The sequence below is a fragment of the Micromesistius poutassou genome (assembly GCF_964030765.1).
Source record: "Micromesistius poutassou genome assembly, contig: SCAFFOLD_5934, whole genome shotgun sequence".
Classification (NCBI taxonomy): Eukaryota; Metazoa; Chordata; class Actinopteri; order Gadiformes; family Gadidae; genus Micromesistius; species Micromesistius poutassou.
The window spans coordinates 1,818-13,530 of NW_028177306.1; the positions used below are offsets into that span (position 1 = coordinate 1,818).

The 11,713-nt window shown below is 49.6% G+C and overlaps 2 protein-coding genes across 2 annotated transcripts; one reads left to right on the forward strand and one right to left on the reverse strand.

Annotated features, from left to right (window-relative positions):
• Positions 1-856: 856 nt before the first annotated feature.
• Positions 857-6,558, forward strand: LOC311376275 (fibroblast growth factor 16; the record flags this gene model as incomplete). Its single annotated transcript, XM_084491119.1, has 3 exons — positions 857-1,127; positions 2,675-2,778; positions 6,313-6,558. The coding sequence occupies 3 exons, from the start codon at positions 857-859 to the stop codon at positions 6,556-6,558; spliced, it is 621 nt and encodes a 206-aa protein (XP_084347245.1).
• Positions 6,559-9,540: 2,982 nt separating this feature from the next.
• LOC311376276 (transcriptional regulator ATRX-like) lies at positions 9,541-11,707 on the reverse strand. Its single transcript, XM_084491120.1, has 2 exons — positions 11,578-11,707; positions 9,541-11,415 (listed from the first exon to the last, which is right to left on the reverse strand). The coding sequence occupies exons 1-2, from the start codon at positions 11,662-11,664 to the stop codon at positions 11,188-11,190; spliced, it is 315 nt and encodes a 104-aa protein (XP_084347246.1). The 5' UTR covers positions 11,665-11,707; the 3' UTR covers positions 9,541-11,187.
• Between the last annotated feature and the right edge of the window lie 6 nt (positions 11,708-11,713).

The window sequence follows — 11,713 nt, forward strand, 5'->3', positions numbered from 1 at the left end:
ACGCACACGCACACACACACACACACACACACACACACACACACACACACACACACACACACACACACACACGCACACACGCACGCACGCACGCACGCACACAGTTAGTCTGTCTGACAATATGCTTTCTTGAGAAATATGTCCGAGTGACTTTTTTGTCCTGCTAGAGCGAGAAAGGACCCCTCGCCCGCGCGCCCCGACCTGGGCTGTCCTGTTTGCTTTCTCCACTACAATGATGCTCTTTTGCATTTTTGATCCGGTGAATGATGATGATGATGATGATGATGATGCGCCAGGGATCACGCAGTGCACGGTTTCCCCTCGCCTCTGGGTAAGCTATGTGGAGGCTTTATCAGACATTCTCCAACCGCATTCAGGAGGGGGTAAGGCCACGGCGCGCAGGAGCAGTACGAGGATTCCTCAGTCAGTTTGGATTTGTTTGGTATGAAGAGACTCAGGGCTCGCAGAACGGCAGCGACAGAACTGGGAGAGAGAGACAGTGCATCGTCGGTGTTAACCGTGCAAGTCCACATTTTTAGTTAGAAAACTGATGCTCGTATAAGAAAGGGATGCCAGCCAGGCGTGGCTTGCATTTGAATATCCAATGTGAGAATGCCCGGGGAGGATGTATATAACGGGGTCTTTTCCATCAGATAAACAGAGTTATCAAACTGATTAACACAGCGGAGGACGATTGATGAAGAGGACTGTAACGGATTGACCGAGAAGTGGGACGCGGCGCACCGGGCATGCTTCTTGCGTACATGGATTGGACTTTTGAAGTTTTTTCCTCTCCAGAGTCAAGTACATGAAGTACATGAACAATCGCATTAATACGTGTTGAGCGTTGAACACCATGGCAGAGGTCGGCGGTTTCCTGGGCACGATTGATTTGGATTTACAAAGTTTCCCTTCACTAGGAACTATGCCTTTACCGGACACGTCGGTGGGCTTGAATGAGCGGCTGGGACAGATCGAAGGGAGGCTTCAACGAGGTTCGCTGACGGATTTTGGTCACCTTAGAGGGATCCTGCGACGGCGGCAGCTGTACTGCCGAACAGGCTTTCAGTTGGAGATATTTCCCAACGGAACGGTGCACGGGACCAGACAGGACCACAGCAGATTCGGTGAGCTCCGCGGCGATTTGGCCATTTACGCACCGCTCACGCACAGCAATACTGGGCACATTATACCTTTTTTATTTGATTTGACTAATGCAATTTTTGTGATCAAACACTTTTTTTTTGTCTTTTTCTGTTGAACAGAAAGCGTGCATCTTGACTCGCAGCGAGCTTTTAGAGTAAGGAGTTTCCCCCAACGAAATAATCATGTCCGCGGGGGCTGAATGGTTGTAGTTCACCACAGCAGTGTGCAGGGAGAGGGGCGATCGAACATTTTCCCGGGCGGTCTCGCTGCGCTTTGGGCGCAGGTGTCTCTCTTCGCCCGGTGACGCGCGGTGCGCAACGAGGGGCCGTGCGTCCCTGTCGCCGCGCGCCCTTCTCCCCAAGGCAACCGGTTTACACCCAGCTCCTTCCCCTCCGCCCTCCCGCCCCCCCTTTCCATCCTTATAGTATAAATAATTTGACTTATGGTTTGCATCAGAATGATAAACAGATCAGATAAGGTGGAAAACATGCACGTGTATTGCGCCTTTTATATCCGCCAAAGTCACTTCGCAGGTGCAGCCATGCGTTCTGGCTGGCGGTAGGGGAGGGGGGGGGCTGAGGCATTACTACTGAGGATTGTTATTATCCAAACAAAATGTTTACTGTGCGAGGTATTCATCGAAAAACAAGGCGCTCTATGGGTTTGGGTGGTCCATGTGTTCCAAAACACTGTCAGAGGCGTGAGAAGTGCATGGCTCTGATTGAAGGGCAATGAAACCAACTATGTAGCTGCAAGCCGCACAAATTAGAGGCTTCCTCTGTGTCATTCTCTGGCAGGAGATGCAGTCGGAGGCATGGGGACCAGGTGTCCGTATTGTTCGTGCCATTCGAGGCATCCAGCTGTCGTCTCTTGATCGAACAGCCCCTTGCATCCCAGTGTGAGGGAGTTCATCTGAACGACGTCAATAGCCCTTAATTATACAGATTTGGAACTCGGTACTTCCTCCTAAGAGCAGACGAGTTGTTCCCGTTGCTCGCTCCTTCCTCTGAGTCAGCGTTCCTACAGCTCCTTTACCAGTAACCTTACGCATCTTACATTTCCAGTCAGAACCATTTCAAAGACAGGACTATTTATAGACGATGGAATGGGATTTAGTGAACAGATCGGTGCTCTTTAGTCTAGACCACAGCTCCAAAAACAACTTTTTAATCTTGTGTGAGAGGTCGTGATAGGGCAGATGTCTGCTTCACCCTCTCTGACATCGGATTATCTAATAACCAGGTTGGCAATTTTTCCCCAGCACTTTCAGCAAGTTCATGATGCAACCTTGAGAAATTCAACATAGACCTTTTTAATAGAGGGTATGGAAGCGACACAGTAAAAACAAAACATTTAAAGGGCTAGTGAAGTGAAGAAACCCATGCTTTTAACATGATCTATCGTCTATAGGCCGGCTGCAGTATAGTAAAGTGTGTTTGTGTGTGTGTGTGTATGTGTGTGCGTGCATATGTGTGTGTCTGTCTGTGTGCGTGTGTGTGTGCGCGCGTGTGTGTGTGTTGGCCCCCAGGTATCCTGGAGTTTATCAGCCTGGCGGTGGGTCTGGTGAGCATCAGAGGGGTGGACGCGGGACTCTACCTGGGCATGAACGAGAAGGGAGATCTCTATGGGTCGGTAAGTCAAGTCCCCAATCGCTCTACCGTTACACAGCCGTCTAACACACAAACACACACACACACACACATGCACCCACACACACGCACATACACACGTACAAACACATTAAATGTACAGACACACACATCTGCATGCTGCCACACACTCACACAAGTACAAACACACCCACATGTACAGACACACACACACACACCTGCACGTACATGTAGCCACAAACTCACAGAGGCAGAGGAAAAGACACACACACTCACTTACACTGAGACGCACATATACTGACATACACACACACACACACACACACACACACACACACACACACACACACACACACACACACACACACACACACACACACACACACACACACACATACACTGACACTTACACTTCATTTGGATATCGTCAGAGAAAAACCAACGTCATAACATCCAAACATCATATTATGGGCTGGGAGCACCGAGACCAAAATAAAAGTGTGTGTTATCTGGGTTCCCATATGCGGAAGATGAGAAACACACTGTGAGACAAAACAAACACACCCTGAGTCACATATACGCTGACCTTAGGTACAAAGATATATATATATATATTATAACCATAATTATCTGCGACAACAGGGACAAACAAAAGTCATGTCTACCAGTAAGGTAAAAAAACAAAACATGGATTGGAGCTAATCCACTTTGCACATGTGCAGTAGAAGAGAGGAAATGGGCCTCTTCATTACATTTGAGATATGCTCAAATATTTACATATTCTTTCCCGAGTGGAGATGGGAACTTTGAGAGTTTACTTCGGATGTTGCTGTTAGAGCCTAAACTAACTGGGTGAGTTACTTTGAAAAAGCAGGACGGAAACGTTAAATACAGAAGTGTCTTGACCTTGTTTTTATATTTTTTTCTTCTACGTCAACATCATCAACAATCTGGATTTTAACTCTTTGACCCTCTTACTCTTAGAAAGGCAGATGTAGTGCCATTCAGATGGCCGAGGGATTCAGGAGAGAGGGAGAGGGAGAGGGATAAAGATAGAGAGGGGGAGAGAGGGAGAGAGGAGGGGGAGTAAAGAAGGAGAAAGAGAGTGGAAGAGAGAGACCAAGATAGAGAGGGGAGGGAGAGAGAGAGCGAGAGAGAGAAGGGGGGGGTAAAGAAGGAGAAAGAGAGTGGAAGAGAGAGACCACGATAGAGAGGGGAGGGAGAGAGAGGGAAACAGAGGGACACAGAGAGAGAGAGGAGAGAGAGAGAGAGAGAGAAAGAGGGGGGCGGGGGGGGGGGGGGGGGGTTAAAGGCGGAGAAAGAAAGAGAGGCGGACCAAGACAGAGCAAGAGAGAGAGGGGGGGGGGGGGGGCAGCTATCCATATCAGGTGTCCCGGCCGGGGTACCTCACGTGGGCCCCAAATCTCAGACTTCACCTCAGCCTGAGAGGCAAAGGGAAGGAAGAAAGGAAGAAAGAAAGAAAGACATGGAGAGAAATCACACACCTGACCGGACCACCTGACCTGACCGGACCACGTGACCCGACAGACGGGGGGGAGAGGAGAGACGTGAATGCACGACTGTGTGGGATCCCAGAACGGCGGTCTTTACTGCAGTTAGGAGCCGCGCGACATGCGTTTGATCTGACCTGAGTTTCTGTGTGTGTGTGTGTGTGTGTGTGCACGTGTGTGTGTGTGCGTGTGTGTGTGTGTGCCCCTGCCTGCGCGCATTTGAGGACGTGTGACTGCATGCATGTGTAGTTGCGTTTGTGAGCGTGCACACACACACACACACACACACACACACACGTGCACACACACACACACACACACACACACGTGTGCGTATGTGTACATGGTGCTACAGCGAGCCCCAGTCATGCGGTCCCAGAGCTGTGTTTACACACAACACATTACCGCAGAGCCACGGCGCAGAGCCGGACAAACTAATTGACAAAATTGTCAATGGAATTTCATTCGGCGAGCGCAAACTTTTCACAGCAGCAGCAGCAGCAGCAGCGTTCCGAAAGAGTCTGGGACGCTGCCGGGACACACACAACTCTCAGTGAAGCTATAAGCTGCTCTCTGGGAAGAGATTGTCTGACCACAGCCCATTAATCTCAGCGGAGAAACGGGGAGACATGTTGTCTTCCTCGGACGCCCAGAATGCTGGAGTTGGAGTCCGTTTTTTTACGAGGGGAAGAGAGGCTAGGAAGGGTGGGTGCACACTGCGGGACAACGACTGGGGATATTTATTTGATATATATATATATATTGTATATATATATATTAATTTTTTTAATGCTCCGTAACACGCTGTATCCTCACCGTCTCCCACGTGTTTGGCCTCGCTCGCTCGCGCACGCACGGATGCACGCACCCACACACACACACACACACACACACACACACACACAACCACGATATACACTGTTTTTTTTCTATTTTACGACCTCCTGAAAAATGAACCAAAAAACGGACAAATGAAACAAAACAAGCCTAACTATCCATGCGCAGCGCCTGTCGGAGAAACATCGCATGACTGCCTGGTCTTGGCACGGGGAAGTGGTTCTGGTGTCCTCCATTGTTCCCACGCGCTCCCCCAGCCAACATCTCTCTCACCTGCTGAACTCCCAGCCATCGCTCATGCTGGGCTGTCAACGGAGGCCAGGCCTCACAGCCACTCCAAGACCTGAGAGAGAGGGAGGGCGGAGGGGGGCGGGGGGCGTGGGGGAGGTGGAGAGGGGAGAGGGGAGGGAGAGAGAGGGATGGAGAGGGAGGGGGGAGGGAGGGATGGAGAGCGATGCCGAGAGAGGGAGGGAGAGAGAAAGGGAAACGAAGGGGGAGAGGGAGAGGGAGAGAGAGAGAGAAGGGGGGAGGGACAGAGAGAGAGAGGGAGAGAGAGAGGGAGAGAGAAAGGGAAGCGAAGAAGAAGAGGGAGGGAGAGAGAGAGAAGGGGGGAGGGACAGAGAGAGAGATTGAGAGAGGGAGAGAGAAAGGGAAGTGAAGAGGGAGAGAGAGCGAGAGAGAGAGAGAGGGAAGCGAGGAGGGAGAAAGAGAAAGGGGTGAAATAAATGGAGCGGGATGTAGAGGGGGAGAGGGAGAGAGAGATAATGGAGGGGATGTGTGTCTTGCACTGTTCTTGCTGCATCACAGGGATGAAAATAATTCCCTGAGCACACTAAAAGGTTAACGAGGAGAGAGGGAGAGAGAGAGAGAGTGTGGTTTGGGCGTAAAGTGCAAATCTGATATGTAACCACTAAGTTCCTCTCCTTGTCATAACGAGAGTTTCCAGACTGATTTCTCGATATCCCCGCTCTGACTCACAACAATGGATGACTTGCATTAAGCCTATAGGGTGGTGGGAAAGTGACATTGGCCCCGCCAGCATAATCCATCTCACAAAAGTAACACTCACTTATATATATATATATATATATATAAATGTACAGATAATATGGGCTGATGAGTCGCGGTACATCTACGCTGTCTGACCGCCCCCGCTAACGCTTTGATCCCTCTGTCCCCCCTTGCGCGCCCCCCCCCCTCTTTCGCAGAAGAAGTTGACGGCGGAATGCGTGTTCAGGGAGCAGTTTGAGGAGAACTGGTACAACACCTACGCCTCCACGCTCTACAAGCACGCCGACACGGGCCGCCTCTACTACGTGGCCCTCAACAAGGACGGCTCGCCGCGCGAGGGCAACCGCACCAAGAAGCACCAGAAGCTCACCCACTTCCTGCCGCGCCACGTGGACATCGAGAAGATCCCGCAGGCCTACAGAGACCTGTTCCAGTACAGGTGACCAGCACCCCCCGCACGGGGGAGGGGGAGGGGGAGAGGGAGGGGGAGGGGGAGGGGGAGGGGGGGCAAGGGGGGCGGGGGGCCGACAGGGCCCCGTGTCGTCGAGGGAAAAGAGGGAGAGAGAGCGTGCGTGAGAGGGGGGGGGAGCGGGGGGGAGGAGGAGCGTGACAGGACTCTCTACTCTTCGATCCCTCGCCGGGACGATCCCCCGCATTCTCCCTCCCCCGCCCCCCCTCCCCACCCCCCGCCCCCGCCCCCGCCCCCGTCCCACTCCCGCCTCGGCATCGACAGCGGAAGTGTCGCGTGCGTCGCGCAACGCACTTCTCACCAAAGTAGCACTATACACAGTATATATAGGTAAGCGCGACGGAGCGGGCTACTTCCTGGACCCCCCCCGAGCCCTGCTGCGGGACCCGGGTCTACGTGGAGAGAGGACACATCCTGGCCTGCTGTTTTTTTTTATTTTTTATTTATGCAGATCACAGGTGTGGAGTTCAGGAACCCCAGGTTTCCGGACAATCTGTCATGGTTGACTTTGAGGCGCAAAGTCCCAGCACCTGAGCGAGCCACCAGAGATTAAAAGCCGTTTCCGAGGAACCACTAGAAGACGCCTATGGGTACTTCAAACATTACTCTTTACTTATTTTCTTTATTTTTTTTCGAAGGCTGGATCTCTGTACCCTTGCAACAGTAGCACTACCTGGTGAGCTTCAGAAGACGGCTCTCACCGCAAAGAACTTCCCCCTGAGAGACGGACGATCAGTCTTTCAGGGACTGTTAAAGATCACAGCTCCAGATAATGATGAGCCACTGCTGACTTCATCTGGCTCATTTGTCGTGAATGATGACCATGGAGCAGGCAAGCCAGGGCCATGAGAGAGGGCAAATAGCACATATTACAGGAGGAGAATAGGGTTAGCGATCCATGCGGGTGAAAATGACACATATCCTATGCGCTTAATGTGTAATAAATGTCAGCTTAGGACAGTGAGCAGTTCAAGAGTGCACATGCTTAAAAAGAAACAGAGATAATACCTTCCAGAAACGTTGCCGTGTTTAAAGAATAAAACGACCCAAGTAGAAACGGTGAGGCGGTCAAGTTGTCAACCAAACTAAAGCTGGTTAAACTGAAGGCTAAGTTATGTGGAGGGATCTGGACGACCCTCGCAAACGCAACAGTTCATCTCGAGGGATTATCCCTTCCGTTTGAATCTGATTTGTTGGATGTGAGACATGAATAGGTAGATCGAAGAGCACTTACTTTAACCCTAAAGCCAGTCGGGAGTTCAATGCATGGAGCTAGCAGGCGTGGCCAGGGGGATAGTCAGATCATCCAGGAGAAATTCAATGTAATACATTAGGGGAAGCTCTGGGTAAACGCACTTCTGCGACTGTGGTTTTTTGTAAATGTAACCTGTGTATTTTGATGGCTCCTGAAAGGACTGTGACTTGTTGGATGGTCAGAGGTAAAAAAAAAAAATGCAAGCAACTTGAGGTGTACATATGGGTGACGCTATTTATGAGATGTACAATATATTTATTTTATACATTCAAAGTATAAATATAAATCTATATATTTATTTATTGCAAAGACTCTATTTTGTAATGAACTTGAAGGTAACAGAACGGTAGATTCTACTGAAATTATACAAATTATACAAAATACCAAAAAAAAACAAGATCAATTCGACAATAAAATTGTCCTGCTATTGAGTACTCATCGTGGAAGACTTTTTTTGCTTGGCTAAGAATCTGATGTAACAATTAAAGATATATAAAATACGTGAAGTGTGCAAAGTTTTTATTCCATCTTGCTCTACTTGATCTCACCCGAGAATGACCCTGACTCCAGCGATGGAAGTTGGCTGACGCACCGCTTGTGGTCGAGTTAAATTTCCAGAAAACCACCACAACGTTAAACATACCAAGACTGTCTGACTTATTGCTTGGGGGAACAAAAAAAAGGAAAACACTTGTCCCTAGCTAGTGATGTAAGAACACGGTGCTGTACACAAGTGAATATAGTCTTTGAATATTACCATGCTTAAATGTCATCTGAACAAGACCGCCTCGGCATTTTGCCCAAAAATGCAGACATAATTTGCCCAACATAATTTTGAAAACACGGGGTATAGAGGGATAGGGCAGATCGATTTCATCTTCCTGAGAGCTGTACAATATCATGGCAATTTGCCTCATAAACCCTTGACTAAGTCAAATTGTAGAGGCCCTCTCAGGACTGCATGCGGCCTTTCCTAAGCCTCCATCCACCCTAGAAAATCGGATTCCTCATGCAACTGGATCTCAAGCCGTAATTGACTTTACACATCAGTGTGGATTTAATGCCGGTGACGGTTTGGTTGGTTGAAGTCGGCCCCCCAAAAAAAAGGAGCTCAGTCATAGCGCGGGGACTGTGTCACAGGGATTTTTGTTTTGTTATGACAAAGGACAGAAACAGCTGCACGCTACTTGGGAGCTAGCTAGCATGAATGTGAGGCAAAACCTGGAGTGGTGGTGGTAATCCTGGGGCTAAGAGGGTATGGGATCAACGTTTCAACATCTGCAATAGTTGTAATGTTTCTTCACTGGAAGATATCTGTAAGCTGTGAGCATAGGCTCCCCCGAGGGCCTGGAATGGAAAAGTCCAAAGACATGCAGGGGGAAAACCCTGGCAGACTGAGAAACGAAAACAATACAGAGAGAGAAAGGGAGAGAGGTGGGGTGGTTCAATGAAAGATTGAAGAGGACGACGACAGTTGGGACATAGGAGCTCAGTTCCAGAAATGTATTAAATGCCTCTCATTTTCAGCGAAATGTGCATTATCATCCCGAGCATTATATCTGCCATCTAGATAGAAGACACTGCTTCATTAACGGTAGTGAGAAGGTTAGAGATGGTGAGGATGAAACGCTTTGGATGATAGTAAATGTCATGGCTTAAACCTGGTCTACAATTACTGAAAAACACACACACAAGCGTGGGAGGTGGACATCCTTTTGGTCACTTTATTAAATGTTATATTAAATACTTATCAAGATAATAGCAGATCAGATTAATGACAAATCATGTTGGTGTATTTGCTAACATAACATTCTTAAGGGCAGAAAAAGAAAGTCTAGATTTCAATCTAGATGAAATACACTTTGTGCAATAATAGGAGCCAACAACTCCCCTACGAACAAAACCATGTATGCCTCATCTTAACAGCTACACCAGGATTAAGTATCAGGAGACAAATATGCCAGCAAGCTGGAAACAGGTAGTCTGGGTGCCGGGGTCTGACCAGAGAGTCCAGTGGGACCCCCTCCCTCCACACATGTCCTTGGCGTCTGGCTCAGCCAGCCTCGCCGCTGGGATCCACAGCCCTCGCTTTGACGCACAAAGGGAAGCCTGGCTCTAAACGGCACGGTTCCAATTCACTTTTAGATACTTTTTTTTACCAAGACAGGGGTGGTGGTGGGGGGGGGGGGGGAGGGTTGGAGGGGGGGAAGCAGAGAAGTGTCCGACAGCTTGGCAAACCGAAAGGTGCTATGTGAGGGTCCTTCCATCCTAGCTTTAGGCGCAACACAAGTGCAACAGAAACAATGAACAGGACGCACAGCGCTAATGCTAACACTTGACGACGAGAAGGATGTTACGAAAACGTTAACAGGAACTGGCAGGCAGTTTGGAAACGACACAAGCATTCCGTTACAATGTTCAGCGACAACTAATGTAAATGCCTAGAAGCGCAATTTAAAAAAGATTTTATCCATCATCTCAAACTTCATTACTTTACAGAATATTTTAGGAAATGGATATAAGGCCTTAACATTTTTTTTTCTATTTTGAGTTTTTTTTTCTTGTCGTTTTATCTCCTGAGAGCAAAAATTCGCAGCACCAATAGCATTCTTCTAGCAAGTTATTGGTAATGGAATCTATAAGGGGATAAAATGAATCCTGTCTGCAAACAACTCTGGTCCCACTCTGATTTAGTTAGGCATTTAAAACTGTATAAAAAACAACTGAGTGTAAATAATCACAAGCCCTCGTTTAAAGGGGAAAAAAATGCAATGCTTGAAAGCATCTTGGACTAGAACCTTTTTTTTTCTTAAATACATGGAAAAAATGAAGAATATAGAACTGGAACATTAAGGCAGTATATACATAATTTCAGCTGAAATTTTCTAATACAACCCAGTCCACACGCTTGTCTTTGTACATTGAAAATCGTCCCGGCCTACCCTCAGTGTTTGAGAGCTGGACGAGGAAGGGGGAGGGCTGGAGAGGGGGAGAGGGAGAGAGAGAGAGGGAGAGAGACGAGGTGGAGAGGGAGAGAGAAAGAGAAAGAAAGAAAGAGATTTAGGAGCCGAGTCTGCTCCTCTGTAGGTGCGACAGGGGGCCACCGCCCGGCATTGAGCGGTGCGGCACCCTTTCCACCACCCGGAGCCTGACGGGACCCTCTTCCTGGAGACCACGTCGCAGCAGCTCGGGTCATAGTGGTTTCTCCGTGACACGGGTGCCGACCGGACCGCGGCGATCAGACGTCTGGGGTGGGGGGGGGGGGGGTTGGGTGGGGTTTCCGGGAGCACATGGGGGTTGGGGACAGGGGGTGGGGGAGTGGGGGAGGGAGGGGGGGGGAATCGACCACTACAAGCCCTTGGAGGGCCCGGGGTTCTTGCCCATGTTCTGGTGCTGGGGCATGCCGTGCAGCTGCTGGTACAGCCCCAGCAGGTCCATTTGGCTGAGGCCGGAGTTTCCCATCATGCCGTTCTGCAGCTGGGCCAGCTGGTTCAGGTAGGTGGCCTGGTTGGCCATGGCCATCTGCTGCTCGCGCATCTTGCGGTTGCTGATGACCTTCTGCACGTACATCATGAGCTGCACACGGGACGGGGAGGGGAGGGAGGGAAGAGGTTAGTGGTTTGTTTATGGACTTTGTTGTGAACGCATTAGGAAGGACGTGGACAATATAGGTAAATGTGGAGTTTTTATTTTAAAAAAAAGGTGGGAGGGTTCTTTTCAGGGGTGGGGGGGGCCTACCGTCTGCTGCTTGCTGAGGACGTCTCTGTAGACGGCCTCGCGGCGCTTCAGCTCCATCTCCACGCTGGTCTGCTGGCCCAGGGCCATGGACTGGACCTGGCTCTCCGTCAGAGCGGGGTTCTCCTGCCACTGTGGA